General features: G+C 42.2%; 1 protein-coding gene and 1 long non-coding RNA gene across 4 annotated transcripts; one reads left to right on the top strand and one right to left on the bottom strand.

Annotated features, from left to right (window-relative positions):
* On the bottom strand, positions 1–1515 carry LOC118358701 (uncharacterized). The gene is made up of 3 exons (XR_004820516.2): positions 1298–1515; positions 416–567; positions 1–288 (listed from the first exon to the last, which is right to left on the bottom strand). It is a non-coding gene; the product is annotated as an uncharacterized LOC118358701 (long non-coding RNA).
* A 10359-nt stretch (positions 1516–11874) lies between these two features.
* Positions 11875–17844, top strand: LOC118358700 (paired box protein Pax-6-like). 3 transcript variants are annotated; one of them, XM_052480247.1, is made up of 8 exons: positions 11875–12327; positions 14992–15105; positions 15541–15708; positions 15865–15947; positions 16147–16303; positions 16435–16505; positions 16697–16841; positions 16979–17844. In XM_052480247.1, exons 3-8 carry the CDS (start codon positions 15573–15575, stop codon positions 17044–17046), a joined length of 660 nt encoding a protein of 219 aa, XP_052336207.1. In that variant the 5' UTR covers positions 11875–12327; positions 14992–15105; positions 15541–15572; the 3' UTR covers positions 17047–17844. The 3 variants fall into 3 exon arrangements, with proteins under 3 accessions (XP_052336207.1, XP_035592525.1, XP_052336208.1); XM_035736632.2 differs by having other exon boundaries at positions 14992–15128; XM_052480248.1 differs by lacking the exon at positions 16697–16841 and having other exon boundaries at positions 14992–15128.
* Positions 17845–18058: the final 214 nt, after the last annotated feature.

Below are 18058 nucleotides of genomic sequence, written 5' to 3'. Positions count from 1 at the left end.
TGACATATTGCATTTTATCTATAATATATAATAATATAATAATAATAATATATGCCATTTAGCAGACGCTTTTATCCAAAGCGACTTACAGTCATGTGTGCATACATTCTACGTATGGGTGGTCCCGGGAATCGAACCCACTACCCTGGCGTTACAAGCGCCATGCTCTACCAACTGAGCTACAGAAGGACCACGGAAGACGGTAGTCGGTTGAAGGAGAGACGAGCCAATGTATTCGTCAAAGGTGATCTTTCTATCACCGTTCTTGTCAATGTCTTCTACTGTTTCCTGAAGCGAAACAGAAAAAATATAGTTGTTTTAGAAGTGGGCTGGAGAAAAAAAGTGCAACACCTGGATGTTCTTCAGAATTTGATTGAACCTGTGACTATTGACTGAACCCAGTCCTCTGACTGACCTGTATGACAACGGTCTTCATGTGGTCGTACTCCTCAGGGTGAAGGAAGGCGGTGAACTAGACCTTGGTGGCGATGCCGTCCCCGTCGCGGTCAGCTGTCCTAAAGAGCCTCTCGTCTCTAGTCAGCATGGCCTTGTAGCTCGCCTTGTCATCTGCAAGGGAGCGGAGGACATTCTCAGTCAAGACATGGCTTTGTAAAGCAAAGATCAGGGTCTGTATGTATCAAGCATCACAGAGTAGGAGTGCAGATCTAAGATCAGGTCCCCCCCCTGACCATGTAATGTTACTTATTATGATCTAATAGGCTAAACTGATCACTCCTACTCTGTGACGCTTTATTCATACTGGCCCAGAACTACACTGTCCATGTAAATACTCTTGGGTTGTGCACTGCAGTCAAAGTCTAGCCTACTAAAACCTTTTGAATCAGAGTTTATCAGTGATGTGTCACTAATTTACCCTCTCTACTACAGCTGATCTCTACTTTAACTCCAAAGGGAAAAATGTGTTAACATGTTCTGTTTTCCACCTCAGTTTGTTTCTTTGTATCAAGGATAAAATACATGGATATTGTGGTGACCCCTTCCCCTGCCTTTGTATTAAACAACACGAACCTAAGATGACACCACTATCACATAGCTGTGTAGACACTACTATACTGTCATGTTGAGCTCTCTCCTCTCATTCCCATCTCATTCTTGGATTGTGTTTGTAGCACGTGATCAATCTCTCCTCATATCACGTGGTAATGATATCAAATTAGACCCTACATAAATAGTATCGTGGTTGTGCCCAAGCCTGCCCATCATTCCAACAATCTTTAGCACCCATATAGCCTACTAATTATACACTGACTGTACACCCCTGGTAAATTGGGACTACCTTTTTAAAATCACAACCCCCTCGCTCATTTGCCTCAAAGTTAGGCTACCCTCCCTTGTCGTAACCAGGTAGTAGCCGTAGGTGGTGTTTTTGTATTCCTCCCAGCCGATCTTCCCATCCTTGTTCTGGTCGTACTCCTTCCGGTGCTTCAGCACATTCTCCTCAATGTGCCTCCTCTGCCTGTGTTTGATCCACTGGTGCAGTTCCCCATGGCTCACGAAAACCATCCTTGTCTGTGTCGATGCGTTCTACGATCTTCCTGCCAAAGGGACAGAACAAGCCAACTAAGCATACTACCAACCGAAGCAAACTAGCCAGCCTAGTTCCTCTCTAGGTTTCTTCCTAGGTTCCTTCCTTTCTAGGGAGTTTTTCCTAGTAACTGTGCTTCAAGATCTGCATTGCTTGCTCTTTAGGGTTTAGGCTTGGTTTCTGTATAAGGTCATTTCTATGTAAAAGGACCCATGAGCACCAACATGAAGTTCATAGGAGCATATCAAATTGGGTGTCAAATTAATGCTAAGAGTATATTTTTGAGAAATGAAGGCATACTGTATATACATTTGTTACAGGTTTAGTTTTTGCCATTCACGTTTTGAGTTTGGACTTAGCACATTAGCACGTAGGGCGCACCGATTGGTGTCACCTTGTTAGTCAGTATGTGTTACATCTTTGCTGGCTTGTCCATCTCGTTAGTAAGAAGGTGTTTCACCTGTGCTGGCCCAAGTCATATTTAAGAGCGGCTGGCCCAATGCTTCATTTGAGATGTGCAGTGTCAACACCTTTAGTTGTTAGACGTCACCGATCTTCTAACCATCACTGATCCATTTTTCCATTGGTTTTGTCTTGTCTTCCTTCACACCTGGTTCCAATCCCATCAATTACATGTTGTGTAATTTAACCCTCTGTTTCTCCTCATGTCCTTGTTGGAGATTGTATGTTAGTGCTAGTATGTGTTTTGTATATTTTGGTTTTTGGAGTTTGTTTGTGAGTTCTTCTGAAATGACTCCGTTTATACCAAGATCGTTCTCCTGCACCTGACTTCCCTGCCACCAACACGCACACCTTACAGCCTCTTACTTGGCAAATTTAGTGGGTACTCATGGTGGGTGTCTTTTTGGTCCCAGTTTTTGTTGCTATGTAGTTTTCAGTGGACACCCCCACGAGTGTCTTTTAGAACCCCTCCTAAAACCCCACCTGTTTTGTTTGTTGTCAGTGAGTCTTTGTTTGATCCCCTTTCTTTTTAAGCAACATTTTTTGGTTTTCTTTCTGAGGAACTAAACACATGTTATACCCAAATTCAGTCTTATTAGCTCATTAAAATAATAGTAGAATAGTAGAAGAGTAGAATATTTTAAGGAGGATACTGCATATTTATACCTTGGTATGAATATTTAGGATACATCACCATGAAGAGAATGACATTCATATCCAAAATTATGCATTTCTGTGTAGTACAGATCAAGGACCCATGATGAAATTATGTTACCGCAATTCTGTTACTGGGTGTAAATCCACTTCCCTTACTGTAGTATAATAGCCAAAATAGATATTTTTTCAAAGTCAATGTATTAGCTGACACCCCAACCATTCTGCAGACTTCATTGAATCTTAATTTGGAAGAGATATTTAAAAGTTTTTTTTAAATGTGGAAATAACCCACTGTTAACTCACTAGGCTGTCATTGCAAATAAGAATGTGTTCTTAACTGACTTGCCTAGTTAAATAAACAACAAATACTCCAATAACGAACTGTACACGTTTTTATTTCATACAACTGAAATCCCTCAATTCGTTTACTGGAGCATATGCATGAATAATAATAATAATACAAAAACGTACCAATTTTTAGCAAAACTTCTCATTCGCGTTTTTTTCTGGGTTTGTAAAGATCTACATGCCTCTTTAAATTCTACAATAAAGGAGGCGGTGCCACGCTTGCTCAGTCGACCATTGCCAGACACGTTGACAAGAAACGTAACCAGTAAAAACGTGGAAATGGAATTAACGGAGCGGAGACTGATTTCGATTGGTTTTGAAGCGCCACGTTGACATGCGAACGCGCACCTCCATACCAGAGCGCGATTTTTGTTAAAAATCTTGAAATATCACTTTCAATATTTCAAGATTTTTAACAAAGTTTTCATCAGCAATGTAAAGGGACACCGAGGTTTATAAACATATGGCAATGAATGACAGGCATCACTGTTTGGTCAAACCCAATGCATTCATATGAAAACAGAGAGGATGGAAAACCCCACCACTGTAGCCTTTCCCACCGTAAAGTCCGAAAATGAAGTCCATAATAATATCGGAATGACAGACTAACGTGATATTTAATAGAAAGGAAGTTAGTCTGCATTCAGCTTTGGGGGAAACATTTAATTTCAGAGACGGTTGTTTGATTAAATAATGTATGCTTTACGTTGTTCTGGAAACCTAACACTTGAGGGCAGACTGGGATGCCTTTTGAGCAGAACAATCTAAAAACCACAGCAGATATGTTTTCCCTGCCAAATCCTCCCTTTTCCGTTTCTGGACTTATTCCTTCCTAGCACATACAATTGAAGTCGGAAGTTTACATACACCGTAGCCAAATTTATTTCAACTCAGTTTTTCACAATTCCTGACATTTAATCCTAGTAAAAATTCCCTAATGGTCAGTTAGGATCGCCACTTTATTTTAAGAATGTGAAATGTCAGAATAATAGTAGAGATAATGATTTATTTAAGCTTTAATTTTTTTTCATCACATTCCCAGTGGGTCAGAAGTTTACATTCACTCAATAAGTATTTGGTAGCATTGCCTTTACATTGTTTAACTTGGGTCAAACGTTTCAGGTAGCCTTCCACAAGCTTCCCACACTACATTGGGTGAATTTTGGCTCATTCCTCCTGACAGAGCTGGTGTAACTGAGTCAAGTTTGTAGGCCTCCTTGCTCGCACACACTTTTTCAGTTACTGGCCCAACGCTCTAACCATTTGGCTACCTGTGGTCATTTGAAATTAATTCCTTCCCCCCTCCCTCGCCCCTTGCCCTGCAAGTGTAAACTCGTCAGACGTCATGATGTGTCATCAAAAGTGTCCACTTAATTTGAGGGCTGAGGGGAGAGTGTGTGTCTTTTATGTGTTTTGAATGCAGCCCTTAACAATTGCTGTTAAGCCCTTTCAGGCAAACCACATGATCAACATCACATCACTTCATTGGAGAGACATCATAGGCTACATTCCAAACACTTAAAATACACATCCTATCCCCTCAGCCCTCAAATTAAGTGGGCACTTCTGATGACATATCATGATGTCTGACGAGTATACACTTGCAGGGCAAGGGGCGAGGGAGAAAGGAATGATATTTAAATAGGCCGCCCTTGCCCGGAAATTCGTCACTCGTTCATCCCGCAATGATTGTGTTTTCAGCCATGGATAGCTTGTAGGTGCTTTATATGTGCCACAGTCAATTATGATTACGCGGAACCCAAACCGGCTGCGCGGGTGCGCCATCGTGCATAAATGTATTTTGTCCCCCTACACCAAATGCAATCACGGCACGCAGGTTAAAATATCAAAACAACTCTGAACCAATTACATTAATTTGAGGACAGGTCAAAAAGCATTAAACATTTATGGCAAATTAGTTAGCACTTTCTAGCTGATTTGTCCAATTTAGCTAGCTTGCTGTTGCTAGCTAATTTGTCCTGGGATACAAACATTGAGTTGTTATTTTACCTGAAATGCACAAGGTCCTCTATTCCGACAATTAATCCACACATAAAACGGTCAACCGAATCATTTCTAGTCATCTCTCCTCCTTCCAGGCTTTTTCATCTTTGAACATATATGGTAATTGGCATCTAAACTTTTTCTTAGTATTACTACGACGACCGGCAACACAGTTCATCTTTCAATCACCCATGTGGGTATAACCAATGAGGAGATGGCACGTGGGTACCTGCTTCTATAAACCAATGAGGAGATGGGAGAGGCAGGACTTGCAGAGCGATCTGCGTCAGAAATAGAAAGGACTTCTATTTTAGCCCTTGGCAACGCAGAAGCTCTTTGACACGCACGAGCAGTGTGGGTGCAATAATTGCATAACATAGATTTCTAAATGTATTTTGCAACATGACACAAGCAGTGTAGTCAGAGTATTATGATGGCATGTCTACTTATATTAACTATATAATTATTAATATACACCTACTGTATGATAGCTAGCAAATTAATTAGCTAACTAACATTAGCCAGTCTAGCTGGTACTTCTGAAGAAGGAAAATATTTTATTTCGACAATTTCCAAAAGCTAACCAAAAAATAAACATCCTTACTTTTAGGAGACATGTTTGTGCATTAGTAGCACAATTTCTAACTTATTTACATTCATTTTTACTTACACTTGTATGTTGACTCCATATTGACATTGAGGTTTTAAGTTTTGGACGGCTTTTCTTAGCGGATATCCAATCATAGCAAATTGAATTATGGGGCGTTTCAGGCCCCGAAGTGAACATAATTGGACACTCGCAAACTCCATTAAAAACAAGGGTTTTGGAGCTTACAGTGCAAACCTCTCTTGCTTGGCTAATAATTTGGACCAATGGCAAATATGGCCACGGGGCTTCCCCCAAGGGCATAGGGCTGAGGGTTTAGATCCGAGGGCTGTCTACTTTGAGTTTGAAACGCAGCCATAGAGGGGGGCAGAGCAAGCTTCAAACAGGAAGCTCACCTGCAAAGCACATGATAAGATCGGCCACATAGGTTGTTTTCTATTTTGATGTTAAGGTTATAAAATGATCATAAATAATGCACTGTGCCACATTGTGATGTAAATGTGCATACTATGCTGGCCTCCTGAGTGGGGCAGTGGTCTAAGGCACTGCATCGCAGTGCTAGCTATGCCACTAGAGATTCTGGGTTTGAGTCCAGGCTCTGTCGCAGCCGGCCGCGACCGGGAGGCCCATGGGGCGGCACACAATTGGCCCAGCATCGGCTGGGTTACAGGAGGGTTTGGCCGGCAGGGATATCCTTGTCTCATCGCGCACTAGCGACTCCTGTGGCGTGCCAGGCACAATGCACGCTGACACGGTAGCCAGGTGTACGGTGTTTCCTCCGACATATTGGTGCGGCTGGCTTCCGGGTTGGATGGGGCATTGTGTCAAGAAGCAGTGCGCCTTGGTTGGGTTGTGTTTCAGAGGACGCATAGCTTCGCCTCTCCCGAGTCCATTCGGAAGTTGCAGCGATGAGACAAGACTGTAACTACCAATTGGATACCACAAAAAGGGGGTGAAAATACAACAAATAAAATAAAAATGGGCATACTATGGTCTAGTGCCTCAAAATATATAAAAAACATTTTGTTAAAATTTTCTGTATTTTTTTTAGCTGTCCTGCTTTACCAACTAGCTGAAGTAGGACAGCATGGAGTAGCTAAAGTAGGACCGCATGGAGTAGCTAAAGTAGGACCGCATGGAGTAGCTAAAGTGGGACAGTTTTATAGGATTTTCCAATGGAGGAATGAGAGTTTACATTAGGGACCCCCTGTAGTTTAGGTAGGGCTCTGGTACTTGTAGTACTATGTAGTACTATGTCCTGTAAATGTTTTCTTGTCATTTTGTTATTAGTACTGTTATTTGAATGAATTCTGTAAAAGTGGGACACATTTTGCATTTTTGTCTTCTGTACTCTTCAGAGATCTATCCAACATATTAGCCCAATACATGATACATTTCTGAAATCCTCAGATGTTTCCTAATCACACACAATTTAATTGAATTGTTATTGGGGTACAATTGGGACTATAATAATGGTGTCCCAGTTTATTTAGCCTTCTGTCCCAGTCTACCAAATGCGAACCGAAAATATGCTTTGGACTCAGTGTACACAAAGGGGTTTGTCATGCCTACTGTGAATATTTGATTTATTTTGATTTATTTCACCTTTATTTAACGAGGTAGGCTAGTTGAGAACAAGTTCTCATTTGCAACTGCGACCTGGCCAAGAGAAAGCGTAGCAATTTGTGATTATGAAACTTCTTGAGGATATGTTGGATAGATGTCTTCAGAGGTTACAGCAGACAGAAATGCAAAAAGTGTCCCACTTATTCCGAATTGATCCTACTTAATTGTGTTATTTAGTCCTACTTCATTTTATTATTTACGTAATTGTGTTATTTACTAAATTTGTCCTTTCATGAGTTTTTCTCATAAACTCATGGAATTTAAAGACTTTCTCACAACATTCTGGGAATGGAACCGATTTGCTATCTTAGTTATCAGGAATCGATTAGTTCTCAGTGTTGGACTCCTCAGTCAGGACAATGGTTGACAGCAGGTGTTGCTGTTATTGGATAATTTTACACAGGATGCTGCTGAACAACACAGTTGAGACTTTCTTATCCCCTCCTCTAACCACACCTTTTTTTATGACGTCTCTCTCTCTCGCTCACTCTCTCTCTCTTTCTCCCTCTCTTTCTCTCTCTTTTTATGTAATTCAAACTCGTTTTCGCTGTTTCTTTCTCCTTTCTTTTACTATCTCCCTCTCACACATACCCTGTCTGACACTTTTTCCCTCCGCTCGGTTTCATTTCTCTCTTCTCTCTTTCCCTTTCCGTCTCTCTCTTCCTCTCTTTCTTTTTTCCTCTCCTCTCTCGCTCCTCTCTTCCCTCGCCTAAGGCGGTGTGTCTAGTTCCATGGAGCAATTGAAGGTGACAGGGGCAGTGAGAGAGGAGGGGAGAGGGAGGGATGGAGGGAGGACGTGCCACACTGTAGCCTGGGGGCACACCACAGCAAAGAGATGGAGAGAGGAGGAAGAGAGAGACTGGAAAGAAGGAAAGACAAAGGCAAGGAAGAGGAGGGGAAGAGTGAATTGAGTGGGGGAAATGGACAAACTGAGAGAGATGGATATAGAAATTAATATTTCGTAATTAATGTAGCCCCTCCCCTTTTATGGAAAAGGACACACACACAGACACACACCCGCATGCACACGTAAGCTTGTGTGTTTTGTTTTAAAGACTTGATATTAATTTGTCCCGGCATGGTTGCTATGGTGACCTCCATTCCCCTCCCCCTAGCAGTGAAAAAGAGAGAGAGGGAAAGAGAGCGAGAGAGAGAGGGTGACAGGGATGAACTAACAAGAGACTGAAAAAATGTGCCCTAAAGCTGCACGAATATTCAAGTAACACACATACACACAGGCATACACATATACAGTACTCACACTCAGGGCCGGCTCTAGCCTTTATTGGGCCCCCTCACCTCACAAGCAAAAGTGATTAACAAAATCAACAGGGGCCCCCTGGAGGTCAGGGCCCCTGGGCACATGTACTGTGTGACCGGTTGGTATTCGGCCATGATTACTACAAGTTTAGATAGCTTGCAAGACAAATTTATCAATATAAAAATTGTTAGCTGATATGGCTAATTGAGTGACTGTCAATGACTGACATAACAAGATAAAACTAGCTGATGCACAACCAAATTTCAAACTTGCCCCTTGAATATTCTACTATTCTTACTCTCAACAGTAAATTGAGACCACAACTGAATTTCTAAAAACACTATATATACACAAAAGTATGTGGACACCCCTTCAAATTAGTTGGCTATTTTGGCTGTTTCAGCCACACATTTTGCTGACAGGTGTATAAAATCGAGCACACCACCATGCAATCTCCATAGACAAACACTGGAAGTAGAATGGCCTTACTGAAGAGCTCAGTGACATTCAACGTGACCCTGTCATAGGATGCCACCTTACCAACAAGTCAGTTCGTCAAATTTCGGCCCTGCTAGATCTGCCCCGGTCAACTGTAAGTGCTGTTATTGGGAAGTGGAAACGTCTAGGATCAACAACAAGTCAGCCGTGAAGTGGTAGGCCGATTCTGTGCTTCCAGCCTTGTGGCAACATTTTGAGGAAGGCCCTTTCCTGTTTCAGCATGACAATCCCCCGTGTACAAAGCGAGGTCCATACAGAAATGGTTTGTCGAGATCGGTGTGGAAGAACTTGACTTGCCTGCACACAGGCCTGACCTCAACCCCATCCAACACCTTTGGGATTAATTGGAACACCGACTGCGAGCCAGGCCTAATCGCCCAACATCAATGCCCAACCTCATTAATGCTCTTCTGGCTGAAGGGAATCAAGTCCCCGCAGCAATGTTCCAACATATAGTGGAAAGCCTTCCCAGGAGAGTGGAGGCTGTTATAGCAGCAAATAATTAATGCCATGATTTTGAAATTAGTTCGCGAGCAGGTGTGAGTACTGCCAAATTCTCTAAAATGACATTGGAAGTGGCTTATGGTTGAGAAATGAACATTCAATCCTCTGGCAACAGCTCTGGTGGACATTCCTGCAGTCAGCATGCCAATTGCACGCTCCCTCAAAACTTGAGACATCTGTGGCATTGTGTTGTACAACAAAACTGCACATTTTAGAGTGGCCTTTTATTGTCCCCAGCACAAGGTGCATCTGTGTAATGATCATGCTGTTTAATCAGCTTCTTGATATGCCATACCTGTCAGGTGGATGGATTATCTTGGCAAAGGAGAAATGCTCACTAACAGGGATGTAAAAAAAAAATGCACAAAATTTGAGAGAAATAAGCTTTTTGTGCATATGGTGATATTTTATTTCAGCTCATGAAACCATCAGATACATGTTGTGTTTATATTTGGGGGGATTGGGGCTCTAAGTGACTGCTTATGACTGGAGCCTGCCCTGCACACACTTGTGCATACAGGTATACACACAAGATACAGTGTACACGTATGACCATAAACTCACTCACACAAAGACGGCATGCATAGAAACATCTAAAACACATTTCCGGAGATATCTTCTATTCTCTTCCTTCATTGTTTATGGAAAACAAAATCCCTTCTTTTTTCTGTCATCTATCTCTTACGTCAGATTATCCTCTGTAGCCAGTGACAGAGAGAGAATGACAGAGAGAGAGGGAGGTTGAGATGGGAGGGAGGGAGGGAAGGAAAGAAGGGAGGGAGCCAGGGAGCCAGAGAGCGCAGAGTTTTGTCAACCGGAAATAAAACATGTTGGCACCCTCCTTCTCCACCTCCCCCTCCTCCCGTCTCTCTCTCTCTCTGTCCCCCTTTCTTCTTCTTCTAATATTATAGTCATACTTAAGTCCTCTTTGTTTTTTTCTATAGTCTTCATAATAACAACATGCTCTTCCTCATTCCATTCCCTCTCTGTCTTCTAGAAGTAGTTGTTCTTGAAGTAGTTGTGCACTTCTGTTAAGGTTTGGGTCAGTAGTATTTCAATTCAATCAATTCAGGTCATTAGAAAATCCAAAATCAAGACGTGAAAACTCCTCCTTATTGAAAGTAAATTTGGCACTTCTGACGACACGTAAATCTTATAAAAGAGCAGTGATACTATCAAGAGCAGTGTGCGGGATCCTCCTTTTTTCGGCACTTCCTGAATTAAAATGGAATTGACCCCAACCTTGTGTGTTACGAAAAAACAAACACTCCAGTCTACCTCCCCAAAAATATCTGTTTGTAGTGTAGTTTTTAGAATATCCAGGCAAGAGATGCTGTATTATGACTGTAAAACATAGTGAGCTCTCTAACTCAGCAGACACTGGAGACTAAAGATGGATAAAGGGGATTTGAGTAATAGAGTTCTCCTCAATACATCTCCACTGTATTATTTTACATTACAGATGTATTACCCTACAGGACTCAACATAAGTTTGCTCAAACTGTAGATGCATTCTCTCTTCTCATTGTTGTACTGTCAAGGACTCTCTAGTTCTCTGGGCTAATCCAATGAAATATGCAAATGTGGTGTCACGAGTGACAAAGTGCAGTCAGAGAGAAACCAAGCCAAACATGCCGTAGCACGTGTATTTGGCAGCTTGTACTGTGTAGGGTTTGTGAATGTGGGGAGGGGCCTCACATCGTAGTCTGTAAGGATAGCAACTGACCAAGTTGGTGTGTGTGTGTGTATGTGTGCGTGTAAAAAATTATCAAAGTACTGTGTATGAAAGTGTATACCTCAAAGTGTTTGTACTATGGCTATAACTGTGTGTTCTTAGAATGCGACCCTTTCCTTCTTATTTGCACATGTAAATGTATGCAGTTTCTCTCGAAAGAGCCAGAACTGGGCCAGTGGTCTCTCTCTCCCTGTCCTCTGTATCCGAAAGGTCAGAGTTTCTCTCTACAGTCCAACCCTTTGGAACACTATGAGGCCAAACACATTTCAGTTTTAAAGCTTTACCTACGGTGTTCTTATGAATGGCTTATACGCCTGTATTAAGTAGGTTGTTATTCATAGACCGTTTATATACCATTTGTTATGCATTTATAAACAAGTAAATACCGGTGCATGTCTAACAACATTCATTACAAGGGCATGTAATCATATAGATCATGAATTTTATGGCTTTTACATAATATTGGGTACACTATTGAATAATGTTTAGAAGCCATCCTTCAAATAAAGCGTTACTAGGCCTCATTTTAAAATTGATATAGGTGATCATCATCCTCGCTTCATCCTTCACCCTCCCTTCGCGTTTCTTCCATTCTCTCCATACCTTTACCACCCCTCCCTCCCTCCCTCCCTCCTTACTCTCGTCTCTCTCTCTACGTCTCTCTCTTTCTCTCGCTCTCTCTCTCCATCACCCCTTTTCCTGGCATTAAGTCCAGACCTGACACTGACACTGAGTCTGTGTGTCATCCCTCTTCCTCCCTCCCTCCTCCTTCTCTCTCCCTCTCTATCCATCGCTCCGAGGACCAGAGTGCCTGCAGACTTGTTTCTCTCTCCCTGGCCCACTCCCCCCTCCCTCGCCTCCTCTCTTTCGCTCTGTCTAACTCTCTCCATCTCTTCTCTGGCTCGCCTCCCTGCTCTCTCTTTCTCTTTGCACACACAGTCAACAAAAGCGAGGTCAGGGGAGAGGGATGAGGGTATAACGAAAGAGAGGAAGAGGAGGAAGAGAGAAACCTTGGAAACAGTGGAGAGACGAGAGAAACGCAAGTTTGGAAAACCATCGGCATCCTCTCTCTTGAGTAGGTGAGTGTCCTTTCACTAAACTTGTCAACCAACACTAATGTTGCGGGAGAGAGACAGACACAGACAGAGACCGAATAAGAGAACAAGACAAATTTGAACGAAACATAAAGGAACTATTTATGACAGACAGTGAGAGAAAGCAAAAGTACCAACTAGACTAGAGAGGGTGAAACCACACGGAACCAAGATAACTTGATCTTTGACTCGACGTAGACATACGGAAAGGCACTGTGAGCCAAAATAGGTAGAGATACACCCCTCTAGCAAGATTTATGAATATATGGCCAGAGAATTAGCTCTCACTCGCTGATGTTTCAGGGTTTCTCCTCTTCTTCTGTAGTGTATAACCTTTACCCACTTTACTTTGTATGTATTCAAGCTAAAGGTCTGCTAATAATGATTTATGAAATCTGCCTGTCCGGTGTCTTGTGCTTTTAACCGGTATGGCTCTGTGCTGGTTATGATACCTGGTTGCAGTCATTGTTGGGAGTCCATCAATGCACAGCACACTCACAACTTTTGAATAAAAGGCAGGATTTATTTCTTCTAATTGTCTCGTCCCCATCTATTCCAGTCTTAATCCTAATACTTGATTAATGGATCAATGAATCAACTGTAAAGTGAAGTGTATAGTGTTAGGGCATATTTTGCCCCACAACATGATAATGTGTGTCCAGTGTTGTGAGTTGTTAGTCTCTTCCATCGCTACTGTATTAGGGCCTGTTGTTGTGTATTTCTCCAATGTCCATTGAGTGTTTAGTTGTTCTATTTCTCCATCATCATGGTGTCATTAGAGTATAGTTACAGTGTTAACGACAGTGTTGTGAGTATTTCTGCTCCAATTCTATGTATACCGGTATCACTATCACACATAGTCAGTGTGTATTGTTGTATGTACTTTTGTCCCTCCTTTCAGTGCACCATATGAATGTGAAGTTAGGTTTAAGGTTAGAGTAATGTGGTGTTGTGAGAATTACAGGTGTATTACAGGTGTGTAATTCTGCTCCCCTGTATTACTAGTATAGCTTTAGTGTTGTGCATACATATTTACGCTCCCCGTCTGTCTGTGTGTGCATCATAGTCAGAGTGTGTATAGTAATGTGTGTAATGTTGTGAGTGTTTTGGTCCCTACTTTGTGACTGTGTATCATTAGTGTAGTTAGTGTCTGGGGTTGTGTTCTGCCTGTGTGGTTAATGGTAGCTGACAGTGTTACTCTCTCCTCTCATGCGTGTGTGTATAGTCAGTGTCAGAGTGGAGGGGATGTAGCTCCTAATTACTGAGTGTGTTTGTAATGAACTCCCCGTGTGTTGCCGTGGGAGGCTAATGCACAAGTGTGTGTGTCTCTCTTTCTCTCCAAATGTACACTACCATTCAAAAGTTTGGGGTCACTTGGAAATGTCCATGTTTTTGAAAGAAAAGCTCCTTTTTTTGTCCATTAAAATAACATAAAATTGATCAGAAATATAGTGTAGACATTGTTAATGTTGTAAATGACTATTGTAGCTTGAAACGGCTGATTATTAATGGAATATCTACATAGGCGTACAGAGGCCCATTATCAGCAACCATCACTCCTGTGTTCCAATGGCACGTTGTGTTAGCTAATCCAAGTTTATAATTTTAAAAGGCTAATTGAACATTAGAAAACCCTTTTGCAATTATGTTAGCACAGCTGAAAACTGTTGTGCTAATTAAAGAAGTAATTAAACTGTCCTTCTTTAGACTAGCTGAGTATCTGGAGCATCAGCATTTGTGGGTTCGATTACATGCTCAAAATGGCCAGAAACAAATAACTTTTTTTCTGAAATTCGTCAGTCTCTTCATGTTCTGAGAAATGAAGGCTATTCCATGGGAGAAATTGCCATGAAACTGAATGCCTCACAAGTCCTCAACTGGCAACTTCATTAAATAGTACCCACAAAACACCAGTCTCAACGTCAACAATGAAGAGGCGACTCCAGGATGCTGGCCATCTAGGCAGAAGGCAGAGTTCCTCAGTACAGTGTCTATGTTCTTTTGCCCATCTTAATCTTTTCTTTTTATTGGCCAGTATGAGATATGGATTTTTCTTTGCAACTCTACCTAGAAGACCAGAATGCCAGAGTCGCCTCTTCCCTGTTGACGTTGAGACTGGTGTTTTGTGGGTACCATTTAATTAAGCTTCCAGTTGAGTACTTGGAAGGCATCTGTTTCTCAAACTAGACAGTCTAATGTACTTGTCCTCTTGCTCAGTTGTGCACCGGGGCCTCCCACTCTTTCTATTCTAGTTAGTGCCAGTTTGCCCTGTTCTGTGAAGGGAGTAGTACACAGCGTTGCACGAGATCTTCAGTTTCATGGCAATTTCTCCCACAACGTGCCATTGGAACACAGGGATGATGTTTGCTGATAATTGGCCTCTGTACGCCTATGTAGATATTCCATAAAACAAAATCCGACGTTTCCAGCTACAATAGTCATTTACAACATTAACAATGTCTACACTGTATTTCTGATCAATCTAATGTTATTTTAATGGACCAAAAATGTGTTTTTCTTTCAAAAACAAGGACATTTCTAAGTGACCCCAAACTTTTGAACGGTAGTGTATGTACCTTATCACTTATTTCCTCTACCTTTCTCTCCTCTTCCTCCCCCTCTCTTTATCTCCTCCTCCCCGTCTTCCAGTAGTTCTGATCTGTGTTCTTATTGGAGGAGAAGGTGAAGGGGAAGTGTTATGTGTGAGAAACTCAGCATGCTGAATCTACAGAACACCTCCAGCTGGACTGGGCCAAACAACTGGTACCATCAACCAACACAGCACGGTACAGATAGTGTGTGTGTTTGTGTGACTCGTGGAGTCAGCGTAGGGTGAGCTGGAGAATCTTCCATGACTGAGCAGAAACAGTGTGTCAACAGCTACAACACACACACACACACACACACACACACACACACACACACACACACACACACACACACACACACACACACACACACACACACACACACACACACACACACACACACACACACACACACACCTACAGAGACAGAGTGCACAAACTCAAAACAGTGAAATGTGTACGTACATATGGAGAAATGGAGAATGCATAAACGCTTGTTACACTCAGGCAGACAGTAACGGTGGACACACACACACACACTAATTTCACCAAGAAAAGAGCTTCAATTATCCTTCTGTTCTAGAACAATCTCTCTCCCCCTTTCCATTAGATGGCTGTGTGGTGGATGACGTGAGTGTGCGGATGGTAGGAGGAGGAGAAGGAGTGCAAAGAGAGAGGGATGAGGCAGAGGACGCACAGCATCACCTCCAGCTGAAGAGAAAGCTCCAGAGGAATCGCACTAGTTTCACCCAGGAGCAGATTGACGCGCTGGAGAAAGGTCTATCCCCTGTCCCAGGCTTCAGTTGAGGCCTGTGGAGATTCAATTAAATTATAGTAATAAACATGAAGGAAAAGCTAAGTTTAATGCCACGGGCATGTGTGTGTTAATGTGAAACATTGTGGGCTTCTTGACAAATTTTTCTCCACCTTACAGAGTTTGAACGGACACATTACCCAGATGTCTTTGCCAGAGAGAGATTGGCAGCTAAAATCGACCTTCCAGAGGCTCGCATTCAGGTAACCAACCGTTCACTCTGTCTGTTTAACCCTCCGTCTCTTTATTCTTATCCTTTACTCCCCCTAGTGGCCAGTTTACCAAAGTAGTACCTGAGCAGTTCTCAAACCAGTCCTCTGGGACCACCAGTTTTCATATATTTGTTATATTCCAACAAAAACACACTTGAATGGTTAGTTTGGTTGATTGATTAATTGACAGGTGTGGTTTTCCAATCGGCGAGCCAAATGGAGGAGGGAGGAGAAGTTGCGTAATCAGAAGAGATCAGGGGGCGGGACTTCCTGTTCTCAGGCACACGCCCCCCTCAGCACCTCCTTCAACACAGGTGTCTATCACTCTCACCATGGCAACAGCTCAGGTAAGAAACGATTCACTTTTTGAAATATGTTTGTAGGTGTACAAGTGTGTGTTTGTGTGTTAATGTACAGTATGCGTGTATGTGCGTGTATACAATATAATTTTAAAACATTTCTGTGTTTCTTGATGAAGCCTCAATGCACAGTCGCAGTGACAACTCTCTCTCAGGCTACGGCTCTCTCTCAGTTTTCTCCAATATGCAGGTAAATTCATGTCGTTCATTGTTAACATGACTATTGGTCCTTCATTTTCAACCAAAACTTTCACTGAATCTTTGTTTTGTCTCATCAGTCCTATCACTGGTTAACAATCTTGTCTCTTTTCTTTTCTCTTCCTGCATGTCCTGTTCCTGTCCCTCTCTCCTCTTCTCTTTGCTCTCTCTCTGTCTCTCCAGTCATTGCCACCCCAGTCCGCTCCTTCTTACCCCTGCATGCTCCCTCCCTCCCCCTCCTCTCCTCCCCCCCTGGCCCGGAAGTTTGACTCCCTCTCTTACCCCTCTCCTCACCTGCCTCCCCCTCACTCTGCCAGCTCCAACACAGGTGAGTCTCTGCAGCATGTGTGCATGTGTGTCTGTGAAGATCTAGTATTTAGTCTAGGTGCCACTTTGCCAACTCATCCTTCTTGTCTTTGTTTCTCTTTCTCTTTGTCTCTCTGTCTCTCTCTGTCTGTCTCCCAGGATATCTCTCTCCTGGTGTGTCGGGTAGTGAGCAGGACTTAGGTCAGTACTGGACCAGACTCCAGTGAGAATAACAAAGTTACGGCATGACACTAGATCACCACCAAACCTGCCAGTATCTGAAGATCCACCTATTCACTGTGACAGACTAAGATACGCAAACACCCAATCCGTTACAATCCAAAGCGATTACAATCAGTCATTCTAATAATGACAAAAACGACCAATAAAAGTATCAATGACCTGCAACAGCCAATGACAATCACGGATGGGCCATGGGACCACCAATGACAATCTAGTATGGGCCTGAAGCAGCCGATGACAATCAAGTATTGGTACTGGACTAGTAATTACAATTAAGCTTGATCTCAGCGTACAATGCCATCAAATGATGAACTGGAACTGGATCCCAGCAGATTCACTCACTCTTTCACTCACTCACTCAATCCTTTTGATGTTTGTTCAGATCAAACAGACAATCAAGGATTGAAATGAAATCCCCAATCATAGTCAAGCATGGATTTGATTTAATCAATGACAGTCCAGCAGGGATTAGTGTAACCAATGACCTAGGAGAGTTGAAGACAATCAAAAACCAATACTAGTGAATAAGGATGTTACTGTGATGCCATATTTTTGTCCTCCTCCTCTCTCCATTCCTTTCTTTCAATCGGACTTTTGCAATCCTACCCCTTCTAAAATCCTTTCCTTCACCTGTACATTTAGCACTGTGTGTGTGTGTGCGTGTGTGAGTGTACGTGCAGGCATGAGTGAGTGTTTGTATGTGTGTAGTTGCATTTTGTGTATGTGTGTGTCTTTAAACTGCTAATCATTTTAGTGTATTCCCTTTTTGTGAAGCTGTTTGAACAAAGAAATAAAATCTAAATGTGAAACTAATCAATGCCTGTTATTATTTAACAGTAATTTATCAGTAATAAGACGGTTAGCTTGATTAATGTAAGAGTTGGAATGTGCATTGCATTTATTTTTAAATAAATCAATCCAAGTGAATTTACACCACATATACTGTACAAACAGGGAAATAATGGCTGGAAAGAGAGGAATCCTGATGTGGCTTTC

This window comes from Oncorhynchus keta, chromosome 26 (assembly GCF_023373465.1).
Source record: "Oncorhynchus keta strain PuntledgeMale-10-30-2019 chromosome 26, Oket_V2, whole genome shotgun sequence".
In the NCBI taxonomy this organism is placed as follows: Eukaryota; Metazoa; Chordata; class Actinopteri; order Salmoniformes; family Salmonidae; genus Oncorhynchus; species Oncorhynchus keta.
This window is presented reverse-complemented; position numbering and strand designations above follow the sequence as displayed.